The sequence below is a fragment of the Salvelinus alpinus genome, chromosome 1 (genome assembly GCF_045679555.1).
Source record: "Salvelinus alpinus chromosome 1, SLU_Salpinus.1, whole genome shotgun sequence".
NCBI classification, from domain to species: domain Eukaryota; kingdom Metazoa; phylum Chordata; class Actinopteri; order Salmoniformes; family Salmonidae; genus Salvelinus; species Salvelinus alpinus.
Window position 1 is genome coordinate 74735466 of NC_092086.1, and position 23088 is coordinate 74758553.

At 40.1% G+C, this 23088-nt stretch overlaps 2 protein-coding genes across 7 annotated transcripts in view; one reads left to right on the top strand and one right to left on the bottom strand.

Annotated features, from left to right (window-relative positions):
• Positions 1-1165: 1165 nt before the first annotated feature.
• Positions 1166-18049, bottom strand: LOC139549205 (solute carrier family 35 member F2-like). Of its 3 annotated transcripts, none has more exons than XM_071359540.1 (9): positions 17914-18049; positions 13380-13503; positions 13082-13254; positions 12310-12437; positions 10617-10776; positions 6213-6369; positions 5631-5683; positions 3144-3298; positions 1166-2035 (listed from the first exon to the last, which is right to left on the bottom strand). In XM_071359540.1, exons 2-9 carry the CDS (start codon positions 13484-13486, stop codon positions 1910-1912), a joined length of 1059 nt encoding a protein of 352 aa, XP_071215641.1. In that variant the 5' UTR covers positions 13487-13503; positions 17914-18049; the 3' UTR covers positions 1166-1909. The 3 variants fall into 3 exon arrangements, with proteins under 3 accessions (XP_071215641.1, XP_071215727.1, XP_071215559.1); XM_071359626.1 differs by lacking the exon at positions 17914-18049 and adding an exon at positions 15023-15299; XM_071359458.1 differs by lacking the exon at positions 17914-18049 and adding an exon at positions 15103-15243.
• A 267-nt stretch (positions 18050-18316) lies between these two features.
• LOC139548650 (cullin-5-like) overlaps positions 18317-23088 on the top strand; it is a 36373-nt gene continuing 31601 nt past the window's right edge. For all 4 annotated transcript variants that reach the window (XM_071358433.1, XM_071358512.1, XM_071358597.1 and 1 more), the window contains exons 1-6: positions 18317-18430; positions 19561-19670; positions 20117-20216; positions 20502-20678; positions 21175-21316; positions 21751-21896. In XM_071358433.1, the coding sequence (XP_071214534.1) occupies positions 18389-18430; positions 19561-19670; positions 20117-20216; positions 20502-20678; positions 21175-21316; positions 21751-21896 (717 nt within the window). In that variant the 5' untranslated portion in view covers positions 18317-18388. The remainder of the gene's footprint in view (positions 18431-19560; positions 19671-20116; positions 20217-20501; positions 20679-21174; positions 21317-21750; positions 21897-23088) is intronic.

The following is a 23088-nucleotide window of genomic DNA, read 5'->3' on the forward strand; positions in this document are numbered from 1 at the left end:
AAAGGTGTGGATTGTTCTCCATCCACCCGATTCAGAATATACCCTGATTATAGTTATGGCATGCTTGGTTCAATCGCTAAAACCTAATATCCAATATAAAACACATTTTACCAGTATGATTTCTCTCCTTGACCTATGCCTATATTTAGCATTTTATAGGCTAAAAGTACTCAACATTTAAATAAAAAAATCTTGATATAAAATGACTCAAGTTAAAGTGAGTCACCCAGTAAAATATCACTTCAATAAAAGTTAAAAAGTATTTGGATTTAAATATACAAAAGTAAATGGAATTTCTAAAATGTACTTACGTATCAGAAGGAAAAGTATAAATAATCCTTGTGTTACGCGAACCAGAAGGCACAATTAATTTTTATTGACGGATTGCCAGGGGCATACTCCAACACTCAGACATAATTTACAAACGAAGCATTTGTGTTTAGTGAGTATAGTATAGTAAAATTAGGTAAAAATATAAATAGTAAAGTTCAGGTAGCCCAAAAAACTAAAGCAGCCTTTGTCCTTATCTTGTCCACACATTTTTAGACAATAAATCCATATTATTTTACAAAAATATCTGTAAATTACTTTGAATACAGGGAAGCACCAGCTAATCTGTTCACAATGTGGACGGATAAGACACATTTTACCATGTGTAGATGCAACGGCTATAATGTGGCCATAATCAGAATGTGGATAGGATCAGAAACAAGGGATGCATGTTAGCACCATGTATAAATGAGGCATGAGTGACAATATAATAAGATAATAGGGGCCATTTATAAGGCTATATTTACCTCTTGGATGCTTGCGCACGCACCTCAACATTCTAAATGATCTATCAATAGTATCTGGTCATGTGGTGTATAGGCGCCAAGATCTGTTATTTCCATTTACATCCAACATCTAGTGGACTGTGTAGATTTGATTGGACAACTAGGATATCGATCTGTAGTTTCAAGTGACCTTGCAACTTGTCTATGATGCAGGTTCTCTCCAATTACAGCCTAGTATTAATTCTGGTTTGTTCTCTAGGCTCTCTCCATAAACTGGAAATTGTATTTTTGGTTGACAAAAACTTAAAAGAATCAAGATAGTCACTGAGGGATCTAGCACAATAATGATAACACAACATCCACATAGAAAAGAAGAGCCATGACAGATGTAGCCAGAAACAAGAGAATATCAAACTTTATCATCAATTTACAAAAACACTTTGGCAAAGGCATATTTTCGGCAGACACAAATACCACAAAATGTTTCATCTACCTATTAGTTTTCAGAAGACCTGCTGCAACAAAAGAACAAAAAAACTACATTGACAACTGTGTATTAGTAGGCTACTATAGCAACCTGGAATCACACAAATAAATATTGTTTGGAGGAACTGTCTTTTCGAATGTGCTTTGCAAATACATTGTCCTCATGGGGAAGAAATATAGTAATCAACACACTGATTAGTTTAAAAAGGAGGCAGAACACAATGTAAGCCTTTGATAAAATATATAGATTGTCAACCCAATAGCAGAAAAATATTGTGAGGTTGCATAGTAGCTTGTCTAATAAAGCAAACTAATGAGCCATATTGTTGGGTACATAGTAGCGCGTAGCTCGATTTGTACCATGCAGTCTGGCGCACCTAGACTTCTATACACCTATCCAACTACAGAAAACCATACCATCTATGTACAGTTGTTGAAAGACCAACTTAATCATAATCTAGTTGGCTACATCTTCGTGCTGTGTTCTTCTGTAACGTATGTCACTGCACGCCTGTTGCTCGTCTCTGTCCCCTCTTCCTTGGACCCCCCTCCCCTCTGCTCCCGCTTGGAGCAGGTCTGTGGTGGGCTCTCCTTTCTGGGGGTCTTTTGGGTGGTCTTTTTCTCCCTCAACAAAGGCAGCAGGGTCGTCAAACTCCGTCCTCCTCCTCGCCGGCGGAGTCCGACTCGGGAACGGGCGTGTAGGTGGGCACAGCGTTGAACATGACGAAGCCCACGGTGATCACCACAAACGACACAATGTACAGGCCTGAGAACTGTGGCGTGTGGGGCAGAGGTAGACGTTTTGATTGATCCATTTCACAGACCCTGGATCAGCGGCTATAGTTGCTCTGTATAACTCATTTGTAACACATTTGTGAGAAGGTGTTAGTTAAACATTATGGAAGTCTGTATTTACCTCAAAGATTGGCTTGAGAGTTGGCTGTATATTTCATATACACATGACATAATGTTACATTTTTTTAATCTAATCAAACCACAGAATCCTTCTCATTAAACAACAGAATCCACCTTACATGCTGACCAGACCGGACACGTCGCGTGCGCGAGTGTCGCAAAATGAATTTAGAAATCCATGTTATTCAATTATTGCACCCACACTGCTCGCACACACCAACGAGCGTCTGCGACGCCAAGGGCTAAAATAGAACGCATTCCTATTTCTGACGCAGATCGCGCTGCAAGTCCTGCCTCTCCCAATCCCTCATTGGTTTATAGAAGCAGGTACTCACGTGCCATCTCCTCATTGGTTATACCCACGTGGGTGATTGAAAACTAACTTTGTTCCCGGTTGTCGTGGAAATACAATGAAAGTTTAGATGCAATCGCCATATAAGTTCAAAGATGAAAAAGCCTGGAAGGAGGAGAGATGACAAGAAACGATTCGGTTGGCCGTTTTATGTGTGGATTAATTGTCGGAGTAGAGGTCCTTGTGCATTTCAGGTAAAATAACAACTCAATGTTTATATCCCAGGACAAATTAGCTAGCAACAGCAAGCTAGCTAAATATGACAAATTAACGTTAGCTAGCAAGAGCAAGCTAGCTAGCTAAATTGCCATACATGTTTAATGCTTTTCGACCTGTCCCCAAATGAATGTCAATGGTTCAGAGTTTGTTTTGATATTTTAACCTGCTTGTCGTGATCGCGTTTGGTGTGGGGGGGGGCAAAATACATTTATGCACGATGGTGCACGCGCGCTGCCGGTTTGAGTTCCGTGTAAGGCTTACAATATATGCTTTTGCTCATGGGCGTGGGCCCCTTTCTGTCCAATAAAGCCATTTCTGGATAACAATTTTGTCAATTTTGGGCACCCCCTCTGGCTCAAGAGCAAACCCACAGAAAAATGGTATATTTAACTCACAACAAAGTAGAAGAGGAAGATGCCACAGAAGAGGCTGAAGAGGTCAGCGGTGAGCAGGGAGAGATTCACTGCAGTGGCACTGGTCATCTTGATTACCAGGGGCATGAAACTGTACAGGGCATACATGCAGAAGGCGTAGGCCGCAAACAGTACAACTGTGGAGGGAAATACCAGGGTTCGTGTTCATTAGGCACCAAATGGAAGAAAATGGTCTGAAACAAAGAAGTGGGGAGGGACTGTCTGGACTTGTCCAATCGTGAAACGCTTATTGAGTTTTCCTTTTCAAAGCATTTTGCAACGTTGTATCCTACTGAACATGCACCAGGGTTGTGTCCAGTAAAGCAACAAAAAGGAGAAAACATTTGCAACATATTGAAATGGAGATTGCACTTCTTGGACTTCAATAAGAAATTCAAATTGTTGTTTTCTTTTTCAAAATGTTCTGCAATATGTGCCCTACTGAATAAGGCCCAGAATCTCAGAAGGGAATTCTACTGGACAAACAAAGCACTTTCTGTAAAACTATTGCACAGAGCAAAATAGATTTATACAGAGCATATACAGGTAACTGTCAAAAATAAAGGAAACATCAACATAGTGTCTTAATAGGGCGTTGGGCCACCACAAGCCAGAACAGCTTCAATTCACCTTGGCATAGATTCTACAAGTGTCCGCAACTATATTGGAGGGATGCAACGCCATTCTTCCATGAGAAACTCCATCATTTGGTGTTTTGCTGATGGTGGTGGAAAAAGCAGTCTCAGGCCCCGCTCCAGAATCTCCCATAAGTGTTCAATTGGGTTGAGATCTGGTGACAGATGACCATAGCTTACATCGTTTTCATGCTAATCAAACCATTCAGTGACCACTCGTGCCCTGTGGATGGTCTTACCATAGCCAAGGTAACCAAATGAATGGCCTGCCCAGCATTTGTACACATGACCCTAAGCATGATGAGATGTTAAATGCTTAATTAACTCAGGAACTACACCTGTGTGGAAGCACCTGCTTTCCATATACAGTACTTCGTATCCCTCATTTATTCTAGGGTTTCCATTATTTTAGTAGTTACCTGTAACTAGAGTAAATGAGATTACCCAAATGAAATGAGAAAAAAAACTTGGCCATAATTGACATACCGTCACATCCAAAATGAGTGGCACCCTCGATAAAGATGAGCAAAAATAAATAAATAATACAAATACTGAGCTATATTGCATGCTCAAAAAAAAGTTTTCAATGGGGTTCAAGTCCGGATATGCTTCTGTTTTTTTACTGCCAAACCCATCACGTGTGTGCATGGCCAAAAAGCTCTATATTTGTGGCGTCTGACCATAGCACCGGTTCCAATCCAAGTGCCAATGCTGTTCGTCAAACTCCAGGCGGTGCTATGATCAGATTAAATTAAAATAGAGCTCTTTGGCCACGCACACCAGCGGTGGGTTTTGTGTAAAAAAACAGAAGCATATGCAGAAAAGTACCTTACATTTTATATGTTTTTTATAGCCATACACCCACCAACCCCTCTTTTATACTGCTACTCTGTTCATCATATATGCAGTCACTTTAACCATATCTACATACTACCTCAATCAGCCTGACTAACCAGTGTCTGTATGTAGCCTCGCTACTGTTAATTTTCACTGTTTTATTTATTTCTTTACTTACCTATTGTTCACCTAATACCTTTTTTGCACTATTGTTTAGAGCTTGTAAGTAACCATTACACTGTAAGGTCTACACCTGTTGTATTAGGCGCACGTGACAAATAAAATTTGATTTGATATGTTATGGGCTATTTTGCTTCCACTGGTCCTGAGGCCCTTGTTAAGGTCAACGGCATCATGAACTTTACCAAGTACCAGGAAATGTTTGCCAAAAACCTGGTTGCCCCTGACAGGATGCTGGCACTTGGCTGTAAGTGAATCTTCCAGCAACACAATAACCCTAGACACTAATCAAAATCCACAAAGGAATGGTTACAATATCAACATTTTGCAATGGCCATATCAGTCTCCGGACTTGAACCCCATTGAAAACCTGTGGTTTGAATTGAAAAGGGCAGTTTATAAGAACAGACGAATGATATCAAGGATCTGGAAAGATTCTGTATGGAAGAATAGTCTAAGATCCTTCCCAATGTGTTCTCCAATCTCATAAACAATTTAGAAAAAGTATATTATTTTTTACAAGGGGAGGGTGGTAGAGTGTTGAAAACAGGGGTGCCAATAACTTTTACCCCCATCTTTTTGAGATTTATTGTATTACTTTGTTGTATTATGTATTCCTCTGATCAATTGTATTAGTATAAAATATAATTTCCACATTTTTGGGATAATACAATATAGATCAGTATTCATATTATTTCATTTATAATATTTTTTGCTCATCTTTATCAGGGTTGCCAATAATTATGGACCTGACTGTATATGATTCTGACAATTGAGTTAGGGGGTTATCAAATATGGGGAGAAAATGAATTCTTACTAATTTTCCAGTTCCATTTAATAGCTGCTACTGCACTGGTTTCCAATATGGCTCTGCAACACAGGACAACAGAAGGTAAGATTGCAAATAGGAACTGTGTCGGTCGACAGACTTACAAAGCACCTTCAAGACCATTCTGATGGGTAAATTTTGCCTAAAATAACTGCTCAAGTGATGAAAATGTGATGTCTGGATGATGTGGGGAGAAAGTACCATAATAAATACAATATGTACTGACTGATGTAGTGCACCAAACAAAAAGATAAAGGGATAGTTTGCTTTTTGAGGATAAGCTAGTGCCAGGATTCAATCTGATCGTGGGCTGTCGACATCTGGTCATTTCCAATTGAGCCGACATCTGCAGCATTTACCGTGAATGCATTCTCAGTGAACACAATAACATTGCCTTTAAAAGCTGCATTGTCGACAAACTGCGTTCAGATTGAATCTTGGCCTAAAACGAAAGCTAAGTAAGCTTACATTTGTAAAAGTGAACTATCCCTTTAATACTGAGGGAAGAAAGGCAGGAAAGACTGTCTTTGAACCGGTTCAACACTGGAGAGAGGAGAGGGGGTGTCTTACAGCTGTATGCCGCTGATCAGGGTGCCGAACAGGCCCATCATACCCAGGAACTCCCCACGGCTCAGGTTCTTCACCGTGTACTCCTGACAGACATTCGACACTGCATACAGTGCAGCACTCACCAGCACCAGACCGTCCCCCAGCAACACATCACTGGCTAGATGGAGAGAGGGAAGGAGGGAAAGAGAGCGGGATGAAGGGAGAGAGAAGAGGGAGAGTATGAGATAAAATATAAGGTGGGAGAGAAGGAGAGAGAGAAAAGACTAACGTTATTGTAGGCAAAGTCTTTGACATGTTAGTTACGGTAATTTGCAGAGCTAATAATATGAGGAATCAGCTCTAAGGGTTTGTGATGAGAGTTTAATAATGCCTGTTTATCTTTGCCCGTGCAGTGAACCCTAAGGCCTCTCCGGATCAGAATGTATGGAACTGTTTATGTCCCAAGAAAAGGCACTGAGGTACATTTAAAGCTGTTATTCCTCTATGGATATGCCTGACTAAGTATAAAAAGGTATGTCTTCTACATAAAAATAAGTGGACAAAAGCCTTGTCCTAGACTATAAAGCATATTTATTGGAGATTAACCTGTCTGGAAAACAGGCCCAAAGTGTTATAACAATAAATTACAATAGGTAGTGTTCTCACTGGATCACGGGTCTCCCAGCCAGTAGGTTGACCCCCACACCCAGGAGACACTCCCCCCTCAGGAGATATATATATATATTCCTGTATAGACCCTGACAATAATAACATATAATTGATAAATGCAGTTGTCCCTAGTTACCACGGCCACAATGTCAAAAGTGTCTATGTCTTAATGTAAGTTTAGAGTTAGGCATAAGGTTAGCAGTGTGGTTAAGGTTAGGTTTAAAATCAGATTTTAAGAAGAGAAATAGTAGAAATAGGCTGGGTTTATGACTGTGTGGGTGTGGTAACTAGTGACGACCGATAAACGCCAACGTTCTGTACATTACATAAGTGATAATCAATGAGGGTCTATGCGTTCTATGTAAAATAATGAACGGACGTGGAAGGTGTGTTCCACGACACGCTAGTGGAACTAACCTTCCACGGCGTTGCATTATTTTCCAGAGTTTATAATTCCTTTTATACCTTGGCTATAATTAAACACATTTGATGCCAGAAATGTGTTCATTTGCAGGTAGAAATGTGTTCAACATCCTTTGAAGTAGCTAGCAAGTTTACTAGATAGCTACAGTAATTTGCTTGGTAACAAAACAAAGATTTGCTTGGTAACAAAACAAAGATTTGCTAGCTAGCGAACAAAACCATCAGTCCTAGCATGAAAATCGAATTCAACAATGACAATGTTTTCAATTTGACTTTTGCTTTCAGAAGCAGATCAAACATGGAACATGTAAGAATGAATTATAGGCATTGAATTCTACCTTGCTGATATACATGCTCTAGAATGCCTCTCAAGCCAATCAGAAACTAGTGTTCAACAATGCCATGGCTTAATTTGGAAATAATGGACGACGCAGCATGACGAGGCTGAACTAATCAAACGAATGACCGGGTCACGTCTCTAGCAACCAAAAGATTAGTATTTTTTATTTCTAGCAGTAAATGTGTACTTTAGTATTGTTTTATTTTGCAACTGTGGTATAAGCGGGATAAACGCCTCAGTTCAGTACATTACCTTGGAAAAATTCTCGGCTATTATTTCCAAGGTAATGTACAGAACGTCAGTGTTTATCCTTTACTTATAAACCGGGTAGTTTGGGTCCTGGAGATTGATTGGCTGAAAGCCGTGGTATATTGAAGCAATAAAAGCCAGAGGGGGTGTGGTTTATGGCCAATATACCACGGCTAAGGGCTGTTCTTACGCACAACGCGGAGTGCCTGGATTACAGCCCTTAGCCGTGGTACATTGGCCATATATCACAAACCCCCGAGGTGCCTTATTGCCATTATAAACTGTTTACCAATGTAATTAGAGCAGTAAAAATGTGTGATTTGTCATACCTGTGGTATACCCTCTGATATATCACAGCTGTCAGCCAATTAGCATTCAGGGCTTGAACCATCCAGTTTATAACAGACAATATAAACTGGGCGGTTCGAGCACTGAATGGCTGACAGCCGTGGTATATCAGACTGTATACCACAGGTATTACAAAACACGTATTTTTACTGCTCTAATTACGTTGGTAAACAGTTTATAATGGCAATAACTTCTAGTTCCTCCCAAACCCGGATCCGGGAGCACCCCCCACAGTAAAAAAGCTGACTAGCATAGCCTAGCATAGCGTCACAAGTAAATACTAGCATCTAAATATCATTAAATCACAAGTCCAAGACACCAGATGAAAGATACACTTCTTGTGAATCCAGCCATCATTTCTGATTTTTAAAATGTTTTACAGGGAAGACACAATATGTAAATCTATTAGCTAACCACGTTAGCAAAAGACACCACTTTTTTTACTCCACCAGTTTTTTACTCCATCAGTAGCTATCACTAATTCGACTAAATAAAGATATATATAGCCACTAACCAAGAAACAACTTCATAAGATGACAGTCTGATAACATATTTATGGTATAGCATATGTTTTTTTTAGAAAAATTTGCATTTTTCAGGTATAAATCATAGTTTACCATTGCAGCCACTATCACAAAACTCACCAAAGCGACTAGAATAACTACAGAGAGCAACATGTATTACTTAATTACTCATCATAAAACATTTCTTAAAAATACACAGCGTACAGCAATTGAAAGACACAGATCTTGTGAATCCAGACAATATTTCAGATTTTCTAAGTGTTTTACAGCGAAAACACAATATATCGTTATATTAGCATACCACATGAGCTAACATCACCCCAGCATTGATTCAAGGCAAAAAGAGCGATAACGTTATCACCACCAAAATATATAAATTTTTTCACTAACCTTCTCAGAATTCTTCAGATGACAGTCCTGTAACATCATATTACACAATGCATATAGAGTTTGTTCGAAAATGTGCATATTTAGCATCACAAATCGTGGTTATGCAATGTAATCAGTCAAAACATGGCATGCATTCTGGCCGGCGCCATCTTGGAAAGGCACCTAAGTTTACGATTATTTATCGATTAGATTGACAAAAAAAATACAGGTTGGACAGCTAATGAAAGATGCATTAGTTATTAATGCAACCGCTGAGTTAGATTTTTAAAATTAACGTTACTAGACATACAGTGTGCGTTACAGCCAGACTAGTGCCGCAATAATGGCCGACAAATGCGTTTACATTTTTCCACATAAATACGGAATAAAATCATAAATAGCTCTTACTTTTGGACGAGCTTCCATCAGAATCTTGGGCAAGTTGTCCTTTGTCCAAAAGAATCGTTGCTTTGTTGTAAAACGTCCTCTTCAACTTCGGAACTAGCAGCTAACAATAGCTACGTGGCACACACATGTCCAAATCCTCAAAGCGCAATACTACGAAAATTCCGAAAATAGCAATATACTCGCATAAACTGATATAAATCGGTTTAAAATAACTTCGTTATGATGTTTCTAACACCTATATCGAATTAAATCACAGACGGATATATCTTAGGCCGATAACGAGAGCTTTTGAGCATGCCATTCTGATGTCCTCGCTTGCGCCTTGACGAGCGTCCAAAAGAACGGACATGTCACTCCATGGCCTTTTATAAACTCTGAGAAATACGTAGAGACTCCATTTCACTTCTCATTGGTTACTGACATCCAGGGGAAGGCGGGTGCAGTTCATTTCGACCCATAGGGCACACACAGAGCTTTAAACTGATCTGAGAACAGAGCCTAGTTCTGACCTTCGCATGTCCTGTCATGATTTTTGCTGTAGAAAGAGTTCTGGTTCACCCACAGACATAATTCAAACGGTTTTAGAAAATAGAGATTGTTTTCTATCCAATAGTAATAATAATATGCATATTGTACGAGCAAGAATTGAGTACGAGGCAGTTTAATTTGGAAATGTAAAAAAAAAAATAGTGCTAACAGCTCCCCCTATTGACAAAAGGATAAGGCACCTCTGGGGTTTGTGATACATGGCCAATATACCACGGCTAAGGCATTACGTCGTGCATAAGAACAACCCTTAGCCGTGGTATATTGGCCATATACCACACCCTCGGGCCTTATTGCTTAAATATAAACACAGGTATGAAGCAAAACTACAACAACAAAAAAGTGTATACATAAAACATTTTTTTTTAAATGAAGCTAAATTACGTGTTTACTGTTCTAATTATGTTGGTAACCAGTTTATAATAGCAATAAGGCACCTCTGCGTTGCATCGTGTTTAAGAACAGCCCTTAGCCGTAGTACATGTATATTGGTCATATTGCACACCTCCTCAGGCCTTATTGCTTAAATATCATGAGTAGTGTTCTTACTGGATCCCTGGTCTCTCCCAGCCAGTAGGTCGGCCCCAACCATGGCACCCACCCCCAGCAGACAAACGGCCACAGCCACAAAGTGCACCAGGCGATAGCGCGTCTTCAGGAAGAACCAGGAGAGCACCATCAGCACCGGGATCACAAAGCAGTCCAGCAGCTGCAACCAGAACCACATATAGTATTTTACAGGTATAAAATGCTGATTGCATACAAGGCAACTGAAAGACACATAGGGCTGGGTGATATGGCCAAAATATGATATCACTGTATTTTTTAAAACATTTAACAGTATTTTATTATTTTGAATAATAAAAGTTCTAAATTTGCTTTATGAGTAATGCATGACCCTAGGGTGGCAACACATACATTCTAAGTGATTTCAATGGGTCTTTCTCCATTCTGATTGTTTTATACTGTTCAATTCAACCCAAAATAATTTCCTCATTATATTTCTAAATTTCCTGCACTCATTGTAGATAATTTCCACACTAGGGCTGCACAATATGGGCAAAAAATCGTGCCCTTATTTTTAACGAAATGTTGTATCTGCGATTTGACTTGCGAATTAGATCAAAACACTTGGGTGAACTGTTGGAATCTTGGAAATAAAATGTTTGTTCTAATTCTATAGTTAGAATAAATAACACATTGAATACAGTGTTGTTTGACATATCAACAAATGAAAATGCCAGGGAGGAGTTATTGTGACAGGGTTGGAACCAAAGCATTGGTCAGTGTTTCCTAAGGGACCCTATAATCTTTGGCTACATTAAAATGTTTCTTCGTGTAGCCAATATAGTCATGCTAAGCCTATTCCACTGATTTAGAAGTTACTGTTACACAAACATGCTGATTTAGGCTTACACCATCAGTGGTATCAGGTTGTATTAGCTAGCTACGTTTGCTCTGACTCAGTACATTTATTAGCTAGCTAGCTAACTAACAAGCAATTAGCATTAGTGGCTAAAACGATTTAGCTAAAAGTTACTAAGAAAATACAAACTAGCTAGCTGTTTGCAGACGTAAGAAACAAACTAAGAGTAATTATAGAACACTTTAGGGTTTATATTAAGAAGCTAAGTGGAAACAATATCGTTGACTGAATGCAAGTGTCCCATGGTCAAGCAACAACAAATGCACTCCATAAGTGACAGGGGACAGGGCTAGGTCTGTGTGGAAAGTGGCATGGAGAGAGACAGAGAGCGGAGAGGAATGACTCAAGTAGCGTGTAAACTATAAAAATGGAGGTTATACACAGCATATCACATTTAACAAAACATTAAAATACCGTTATAGAAGGTAAAGTAAAAACCCAAACCGGTCTGTGCATCAACACTGGTACATCAGTGGAGGCTGGTGGGAGGAGCTATAGGAAGACAGACTTATTGTAATGGCTGGAATGGAATTAATGGAACGGAGTCAAACGAGTGGTTTCCATGTTTGATACCGTTCCATTGATGCCATTCCAGCCATTACAATGAGCCTGTCCTCCTATACCTCCCCCCCACCAGGGTACATTGTGAAATATGGTATACCTCCAAGCCCTAAAGGCACTTGAATATTCATTTGTGGCACACCTGTAAAAACCGGTCAGGTGACTCAATGTATCACCTAGGTCCTAGATACATCAATTAGTGAGTCATTCTTCACCCAAAAAACACAGTATGCAACGGTATTAGAAACTTCTTACCTGTATGCTGGTCAACGTTGTAAACTGGTATGCCTTCACCACTGTGTAGTTTGCCTCCACGTCCGTCAGTCCCATAAGTAAATACCGCCACCATTTTGTTTTTAAAATCTGTAATATATTCCCATCACCTGTTAAAACAGCAAAGCGAGAATCCAGAGTGAGACAATTTTTATTTTATGAGTTAGCAGGACTGTTGTTTTAGTCTATCTGTGTAGGCCACGGTCGTGTTCATTAGGCACCAAACGGATGAAAACAGTCTAAAACATGAAAAGACTACAAGGACTTAAAAACACTAATTTTCATTTCCCTTGCATGCCGTAATAAACACAACCCATATAATAATCACTATTTTTTATCCCAGTAGGTAGGATTCCCAACTATCGCCAATTAGATTCGGAACTATGTGGCTTCAAACTCTACTGCTAGTGTATGGTCAGGAAGACCAGGGCCTGTTTGAATACCTCCATCCTGCATTCTTCGTTCTATCCTCTCTTCCTTGAAGTAATCACTGATCTTAATTGGTTGAATTGGTGAAAGTAATAAGGTTGCGTAACCTTGCTTTCATCTTTCAAAGTATGTATAAAAATATGATATCCTCAAGGAATCAACTGTAGGAAGGAAGCATTTCTAAAATATTCTAACTGGCCCCTGCAAATAATGACGAAGGTGATGATTCTCACTAATATTAGCATTTTCATACCAAAAACTAATGTAAGTCAATGTACTCAGTTTAGCATTAGCATGTGTAGAATTCAGGGCGGCGGTTTCTGACCTTTTCTGAGGCTGAGCGAGGCAGTGTAGGTGAGCAGCAGCAGGACGTAGTTGAGGAAGCTCTGGAACATGGGCGTCTCCACACCTGCTTCCGCTAGGTACTGGCAGCTGACCGCCGTACCGCAAATCAGCATGGACAGGGCCTGACCCATGGCGATGGTCTTCAGCAGACGCCTGCCAAGGTCATGTTAACATCAATCAATAAATCACTTAAATGTATGTACTGTAGAATAATATGCCCATTTTGTGTCTGTGCATGGCCTGTTGTATCTGTGCATTGTTTGTCTTGTTGTGCTCACCATGTGAAGACGCCCTTCAGCTTGTAGCTGCGCAGCCTGGCACAGGCTGTCCAACAACCCCTTCCATGTCCACAGTCAGAGCTCTCTGCAGGCTCAGAACCATCCATTTCCTTCTGAGGTATCCCTGAGAACCCCACCAAAACAGAAGGGGGGGACAGATTAGGGAATGAGAGAGAGATGAAACAGAGATAGAGGGAACTGAACAGTTTTATTAACAATGTCTGCATCAAAGACCCAGACAAGCAGTGTGCAGTAATCTCCCCTGGAATTTAGGCCTCATTATATTGTGCTCAACTAGGCACTCTGCACTCCAAGGAAGGCAACACTGCTAATTATGTTTTTATGTGTCAATCTTTTTCATGCCAGATTAGTACTTTTTGAAAAGGAGATTAGGCCTACGTTTTTATAGCCTACAGCTCTCAACTATTCCCAGCCCTTTAATAAGAAAGGTTTTTAATCAAGGAAGACATTTCATACAGTAGCCCTGGTGGTGTGATAAAGTGAGTGGGCCTCGCTTGTTTCAATAGCCCAAATCAGATATTTAAATCTGATTTGAATGTTTTTATTAATGGAAAACATTTAGATTTGTGTATGGCAACAACACAAATACTATTGTGCATGGTGTGCAATTGCTCCTTTGTAGATGATAAACATTTAATTAAACTAAAAACAGCAAACATTGGATTTTTACTCAGCGAGCTGTCAAAATCTGAAACATTCCTCAACAAACTGTCACAATGTTTGACCACGTTTCCATCCAACCATTTCATGCGAATGATTTACCTGAAGCATGAAAAAAAGTCACGATCAGGCTGATGGAAACATGAAATGCCGGTAAAAATTGTATAAATTAACAACATACAATTTGTTCGTTCGACGTGGTGGGATCTGTTTGTGTCTGTAAAATGCAATATTCTAGAAATGGCGGTGGAAACGCCATTATGAGTAAATACTTCAAGAGAAGAACCGAGCACCTTAGGCACGTAGACTTACTACTTAGATTTTAGCGGAAAAGGATTCTGATATTATAACCATCATATCGAAGTAAATTTAGAGTCACGCGATATGTTGTGTGGTCCTCCCACTACGACACGGAAAAACTTGCAGTTTGTTAGGCTACAGATTAAATTATTGATTAACTTCACAGGGTGATGAATGTGTAAGGTGATGAGTTTCATACTCCTTTGCAATACATTTCGAGGGTCTTATTCTGGTGACATGATGATCAATGCCGTTTGACAAATACAAATAATATCGCCCTTATCCATAAAAAACTCAATGTAAATAGACTACCCGCACTGTACCTGCGAGCTGTTGGCTAGAGCGCATGTGCCCAGACCTGCATAAGCTATTTATGTGTGTACTACAGCATCAAGCGCAGCCTTTCATCCGAAAAAGGCTGTTTGATGGAAACATATCTGGTGGGGAAATGTGCATATTTTTTAATACAGACTTTAAAATATTCCCATGAATGTCTGTCGCAAATTGGATGGAAACCTAGTTACGGTCACACCTTCCTATTAAAACACGTGGCCAAATAAAGTAACAAGAACTGAACACACAATCTACTAAGGCTTTCAGCCACTACAACATTTTAGACTACAATGATACAACATTACAATCATTTAACACCATACACTCACGAGCAAATGTTGCGAGGCATCGTCACGCGCGCCACAGATTAAATATCTAGACATTAAATAAAATATGGTAGTTCATCTACCTGCATAGGTTAAACTCTCCTCGGCGTTCATTTGAAGCTACGGTTAAATCGAGCGCTCAAAAGACATACCATAACTCTCGTGGCTAAATACATCAGCAGGCTACAGCACCACAATGGGTAAATCTAACCCACTGTTTTTTACGACAGGCCCAAAGGACCGCCTCCTCTTCTGAGATTGGCCAAGAGGCTGGTGTGTCACGTCAATCTCTTGATCAAGCCCATGACCTTGCAACCAAACTATGATGTGGTGCTGAAGGGACTCCTTTCGGGCGACAGTGTAATGATGCAGACAGTTTTGATATTTGATAAGGCACTTCAGCACCTCATCATCACCACCAAATTATATAATATTCTTATTTTTGTAGGTATTTTTCTTAAAACGGCATTGCTGGTTAAGGGCTTGTAAGTAAGCATTTCACTGTATGGTTGTGCCTGTTGTATTCGGCTAACGTGACAAATACAATTTTATTTTGATTTGACCAGAATGTTGCAATATTTAGAGTTTAGACAACACCAATGACAGCTAGACTGCAACATCCATCAACTTCGTGAGATATAAAAACTAATACAAAATGTTAACAAATAACCTTTTAACTTGAGGAAAAAAGTAGTTTGAGGATCTCATTAAGCAGACTGTGGGGTGTTCGGACATGCCCTTGCCTGAGAGAGACATATATATATAAACAAAATAATATTCCATGGTGGAATGATAAGAACGCCTATGTTATTGTGTAGAAACTGATATCTTGCCGTCCTTGAAGCATTCAAAACTTTGTCTTGTGTCGATTTCACTCTCCTGCAGTTCTGTGCGCCTGTTGCATCATTTTTAACCCACTGTTGCCAGTTAGCACACTATGTGAGCAGTAGGATAGACCTAGGGTTTAATAAGATAATTTCCTCTTATACTGTATTATATATACAGTACCAGTCAAAACTTTGGCCACACCTACTCATTCAAAGGTTTTTCTTAATTTTTACTATTTTCTACATTGTAGGGGGAAAAAACTATGAAATAACACATGGAATCATGTAGTAACCAAAAAAGTGTTAAACAAATCAAAATAGATTTTAGATTTTAGATTCTTCAGTAAGTAACCACCCTTTGCCTTCCTAACAGCTTTGCACACTCTTGGCATTCTCTCAACCAGCTTCACCTGGCATTTTCCAACAGTCTTGAAGGAGTTCCCACATTTGCTGAGCACTTGTTGGCTACTTTTCCTTCACTCTGCGGTCCAACTCATCCCAAACCATCTCAATTGGGTTGAGGTCTGGTGATTGTGGAGGCCAGGTCATCTGATGTAGCACTACATCACTCTCCTTCTTGGTCAAATGATAGTCCCACTACGTGCAAACCAGATGGGATGGCGTATCGCTGCAGAATGCTGTGGTAGCCATGCTGGTTAAGTGTGCCTTGAATTCTAAATAAATCACGACAGTGTCACCAGCAAAGCACCCACACAACATCACACCTCCTCCTCCATGCTTCACGGTGGGAACTACACATGCAGATATTATCCGTTCACATACTCTGCATCTCACAAAGACACATCGGTTGGAACCAAAAATCTCAAATTTGGACTCATCAGACCAAATGACATATTTCCACCGGTCTAATGTCCAATGGCCGTGTTTCTTGGCCAAAGCAAGTCTTCTTATTGGTGTCTTTTGCGTGAATCCGGCCTTCATGGTCAAATTGCTGCAAAGACACCACTACTAGTCTCCTCTGAACTGTTGATGTTGAGATGTGTCTGTTACTTGAACTCTGTGAAGCATTTACTTGGGATGCAATTTCTGAGGCTGGTAACTAATGAACTTATCTTCTGCAGCAAAGGTAACTCTGGGTCTTCCTTTCCTGTGGCGGTCCTCATGAGAGCCAGTACCATCATAGCGCTTGATGGTTTTTGCGACTGCACTTGAAGAAACTTTCAAAATTCTTGAAATTTTCCAGATTGACTGAACTTCATGTCTTAAAGTAATGATGGAGTGTCGTTTCTCTTTGCTTATTTGAGCTGTTCTTGCCATAATATGAACTTGGTCTTTTACCAAATAGGGCTATCTTCTGTATACCAACCCTACCTTGTCATAAAACAACTTATTGGCTCAAACACATTAAGAAGGAAAGAAATTACACAAATTACTTTTAACAAGGCACACCTGTTAATTGAAATGCATTCCAGGTGACTACCTCATGAAGCTGGTTGAGAGAATGACAAGAGTGTGCAATGCTGTCATCAAGGCAAAGGGGGGCTACTTTGAAGAATCTCAAATATAAAATATATTTGTTTAACACTTTTTTTGGTTACTACATGATTCCATACGTGTTATTTCATAGTGTTGACGTCTTCACTACTTTTCTACAATGTAGCAAATAGTAAAATAAAGAAAAACCCTGGAATGAGTAGATGTATCCAAACTTTTGACTGGTACTGTATATGTATTTTTTTTTAAATGACTATAGGCTATAGGCAGGGTTTTTCTTTACTTTACTATTTTCTACATGAGTGAATGCTCCAGAAAGTTAATATTTGATAATTAAGAATTAAGAATTGATGGAAGTTGAATTGTCATGCAATATACTGTAGTGTAGACCTATATATGAATTGTATCACTGCTTTTCCATTAGCCTATAACATTAAGAAACCAAATGGCAAGTGTATATATGAGTTATTGGCATAGGCCTGTAGAACTAAGACACTTTGTCATACTTTTGAACTGATCATATTTCTCAATGTAAACATTCTTTTTTAGAAACGTCCATGCCCTTTTAGGTATGATACCGTAACTCTCGCATAGCATAGTAGAGATACTTACCTGAGTTAGCCTGTTGTATTTTTCCTGTTGTATTTTTCCTGTTTGTCCAAAAGTAAACTTGGTATGCTATTTCGAATGCGTCAGTGCGAGCGAGGCTAGGACTCACATTTCCTCAGTCGCAGCGCACGGGGAGAGACCACCAGTTGATTTTTCGTGCTATTTTAAATTAAATGTTTTAATGAATGTTTAGACACATTTCACTGCACACAATATATTATTACTTATTTTCCAGTGTTTCATAGTTTTCATAGTTTTTAGTGGGTGACATTATTTTTTGATAAGTATATATTATTAGACTATTTCAACATTCATTTTAATTGCACGTATGGATTTTGTTTAATCTAGCTAAAAAAGAAAAACGGAATATGATGATAAACCATCAGGAAGCATGCATGTTTTTCTCCAGATTTTGTTCAAATCCTTTTAGCAACTACAACCCCGTAAATATCGCGAGATTGTTCGAGGGAATAAGTTCATGTTCACAGTCCTGAACATGGCGACGTCTAATTTGCTAAAGGTAGGAACCTGCTCAATTCAATACATTTGATTAACGTTACATGAATCATTGTCTGTTGCATAGTTGAGAATATCTTACTCTACATTGCTAAGGGCACATACCTGAAGATGGCCTTGCAATATAGGTGATATGATGTTCTGTTGTTTGCCTTGCTAACAATGAAAAGACTGCTATTTACTCCTCTTATTGACGTTCGTTAGCCTGGTGCTAGCTAGCTGCACCAGTAGTACACACGTACATAGCTAGCTACGTAACAGTTAGCTAACACTATCATTTAATTTTACATGACTATCGTTTACTAATTAACTCATTAGCTAACGTTAATCACAAGTGGTCGTCTTTTTCATGAAAACACATTAGTTAGCTGCTAGCCAGCTAGACATCTGGCATGGATGGCACAGTAACTAGCTAAGTTAGTGTCTGCTAGCGTTAACTCTACTGTATCAGTGTAACTAGCTAGTTACAGTACTGTAGTTATGTCTGATAGAACACTGAATCACTGCCTGGATTTGATTTTCAAGCCACCGAAGGTAGGCTAAAGCTACTTGCCAGCCACATCCCGATAGCTACGATAACGTTATTTATCAGGACACACTGGCGCAAAATGTATTCTATATATTTTTAGGGGGGGGCTAGCTTACTGATGTGTGATACAATGTAGACCTATTTGAGGAGGACCTATAACTAGGCATATCTACTACACTACTATACAACACTCCCTCACATAAGAGCCTACTGTAGACTGGATGTAGTTACACATCCTGGAAAAACAGATGCTAGTAAATCAGGATTGAAGCACCTTTCAGATAGTGGGTTGATAACTGTTGTCATGGCTTGTCTAACGGCACTTGTGTTGTTGCTAATGTTAAAGTAGGCCAACTTGCCTAGTGCCTAAACATGAAGCAACCACTGGGATGTCAATGATATCAATTGTATGTCCTTGATTTCTCACATCCTCCCTCCCTCACATCCTCCCAAGCACATTGGAGCAGAAAATCTGAGGTTCTTGACATATGATATTCTGTTTTGAGAAGGAGGATCAAGTAAATACAATTGCGGTTCACTCTGGTGTTGTCATAACTGCTAGGCAGCCTATAGCCAGAGGTGACACTTCTACCCTTCTCACCCAGAACAAAGGCTCCCTCCAGTTCGAGGACAAGTGGGATTTGATGCGTCCCATCGTTCTGAAGCTGCTCCGTCAGGAGTCAGTCACCAAGCAGCAGTGGTTTGACCTCTTCTCGTGAGTATGGCCACGCAGTCCGTGTTCATGTGCTCTGTCATAAAGAAGTTGTATGCATTAGTGCACACCAAGTTTTGCAATGGATATTGTAAACAAGTGTTTCTTATTAGACAAGTCCAGGCAGTTCGCTTCTGTTTGGTTCCTAGTGAATATGACCCAAGAGCCTGTTGCAAAAGGTTCAAATAAAAATGTATGGTGTAGAACAGATTGCCTTACTGACAGATATATTAAGGAATTGTGGTGTCGACTCTATCCGTTATTTTTCTATCTTCAACATTCGGAACGTTTCGCGTCACTTAATAGACTATACCCCAAGAGAAAATGCTGTCATTCTGTTAACTCCAGGTGTTTCCGTTAACGCCTGTCTCAACTGTTAGACTGACAGATGGATTGAACTACATGTCCCTCTCCTCCAATCCCCTCATCCGATCTCTTGGTTTCCATAGAGACGTCCATGCAGTATGCCTATGGGATGACAAGGGACCGGCCAAGATCCACCAGGCCCTGAAGGCGGACATCTTAGACTTCATCAAGCAAGCACAAGCGGTAGGTAGGCCTGCTAGGTCTTGCTACCATTGAATGGACTGTGCTCTTTATTCCCTCGCTGAGTACCACTAATGCTAGCTAGCTATCAAGCTAGCTGTGACAGCTACCGAGTAACCACGCAGTCTACTAGCCTACCCCTGAGAACCAACATTTTCAATGCTATATAATCCATAACAATGCCCTCAAATGCTCTCACATGTGTTGAGTAACCAAGCAGACTGTCTATTACCCCCAGTTTTTCAACGCCATAAAGTCCATAACAGGGCCCTGCGCTCTCCCCCACAGCGGGTGTTGAGTCACCAGGATGACACTGCACTGTTGAAGGCCTACATTGTGGAGTGGAGGAAGTTCTTCACACAGTGCGACATCCTGCCCAAACCCTTCTGCCAGCTGGAGATCACGCTCATGGGCAAACAGGGCAGCAACAAGAAGTCTAACGTAGAAGACAGCATCGTACGGAAGGTGAGGAAATGGGGAGGAAGAAATGGGATGGGAAATGCGAGAGATGATCACTTGCCAACTGGGTAGCAACAAGAAGTTGAGGAAGAGGGGAGGAGAGTGGGAAAGACATCACATTATAAACAGGGCAGCAGCAGTATTTGGTTGTATTTGTAATGATATAAGAGGAAATGTTGCTGCCTATAGATTCCCTCTATCCCTGCTCATGTGTACATGTACTGTATCTTCTATTACCTTGTAGCTTATGGGGTGGAAAGGGGAGTAGAATGTAGTGAGATTAGGTAACATCCGGAGGATTGTCGGTTCAAATCCCGAGATTGACAGGGACATAATTTCGGTGTGTGAACCAGCAACAGGAGGGATGCTGTTGTCAAATCATGCCATCACCTGCAGTTGTACCCTTGAGCAAGGCACTAGATTAAGCAAAAAGACAAATGGACATTTTTGAGATATATGGGCAAAGTAATGTTCTTCTAAACTTAATTTTCTATGCCCTCAGCTCATGCTGGACACGTGGAACGAGTCCATCTTCTCCAACATCAAGAACAGGCTGCAGGACAGCGCCATGAAGCTGGTGCACGCCGAACGCCTTGGGGAGGCCTTCGACTCTCAGCTGGTCATCGGCGTCAGGGAGTCCTACGGTGAGCAAAACATCACTGTCGCCTTTAGCTGTGAGAGAATGGTGTGTAATGAACACAAGCCAGATCTTTGGTGTATGTAGACCATACCAATGGATTGATTCACCAAATCTCTCTGCCAAATTGGATTTATCTGTAATGTGAATTTTGGTGTGAAGCCCCCAATGACAAATGCAGGCTGTACGTGAAAATGTGAGGTACTCAAATTTTTGAATTTATCTATGTAGTGTGAATGACAAAAATGTGCTCTTTACCCCACTCCACAAAGATGCCTGTAATTCTCCTGGGTTGTGTTCATAACTCACCAAACGGAAGAAAACCTACTGAAACCGGAAGGGACTGATTGGACTCATCCTTTAAGAAATGGTCATTTCTAAAATGTTGCATGCTAATGAACTTGGCCCCTGGGCACCTCCATCCCTGTTTGCCCTCTGCAGTGAACCTGTGCTCAAACCCAGACAACAAGTTGCAGATCTACAGAGATAACTTTGAGAAGGCCTACATGGACTCCACCGAGAGATTCTACAGAACACAGGCCCCCTCCTCCCTGCAGCAGAACGGAGTACAGAACTACATGAAATACGTGAGTAGTACTAGGATCCTGTAACTTTTCCAAAATTCCCAGATGGTTTTCCGGAAACTCTATAGTTAAAGGACTCCTGGACTTCCTGCTTATTCTCTCCCTTTTCCAGGAATTTTCCAACTGGGATTTCTGGAAAACCTGGGAATTGTTGTAAACTTACTCTAATTTTGCAACCCTTAAAAGGCCCCTCGATCATACACCACATGTCAAGTTATAAGCTGAATTCCAAATGGACATGCCAAGTCCAAACCCCTCAGATGCTCATGTAGATTTGAATAGGTGTAAGCCATATGGCGCAAATCCTTTGCTGCCTATCAGATGGCAAGGTGAAGCAATGACCACACTGCTTAACCTCTAACGAGTCACAACCCCGGATCCGGGATCCCCCCATCAAAAAAGCTGACTAGCATAGCCTAGCCTAAAGCCACAGGGATATCATATAATCAAATGTTCATGAAATCACAAGTCCAAGACACCAAATGAAAGATACAGATCTTGTGAATCCAGCCATCATTTCTGATTTTTTTAATGTTTTACAGGGAAGACACAATATGGAAATCTATTAGCTAACCACGATAGCAAAAGACACAACTTTTTTTTTTCCTCCACCATTTTTTTCCTGCATGGGCAGCTATCACAATTTCGACTAAATAAAGATCTATATAGCCACTAACCAAGAAACAACTTCATAAGATGACAGTCTGATAACATATTTATGGTATAGCATATGTTTTTTTAGAAAAATTTGCATATTTCAGGTATAAATCACAGTTCTACATTGCAGCTGCAATCTGAAATAGCGTTGGAAGCAGCCGGAATAATTACAGAGACCGACGTCAATTACCAAAATACTCATCCTAAAACATTTCTGAAAAATACACAGCATACAGCAAATGAAAGCCCAACATCTTGTGAATCCAGCCATCATTTCAGATTTTTAAAATGTTTTACAGGGAAGACACAATATGTAAATCTATTAGCTAACCACGTTAGCAAAAGACACCACTTTTTTTACTCCACCAGTTTTTTACTCCATCAGTAGCTATCACTAATTCGACTAAATAAAGATCTATATAGCCACTAACCAAGAAACAACTTCATAAGATGACAGTATGATAACATATTTATGGTATAGCATCAGTTTTTTTAGATTTTTTTTTTTTAGGTATAAATCACAGTTTACCATTGCAGC

Excerpts from the sequence above, each read along its gene's own strand:
- LOC139549205 (XM_071359458.1), bottom strand. The coding sequence starts at position 15,133 with ATGAACGCCGAGGAGAGTTTAACCTATGCAG. Across the intron at positions 10,777-12,309 it reads CAACGTTGACCAGCATACAG|CTGCTGGACTGCTTTGTGAT; the intron begins GTAAGAAGTTTC and ends TTCTGGTTGCAG. Across the intron at positions 3,299-5,630 it reads TAAATGGAACTGGAAAATTA|TTGTACTGTTTGCGGCCTAC; the intron begins GTAAGAATTCAT and ends TTCCCTCCACAG.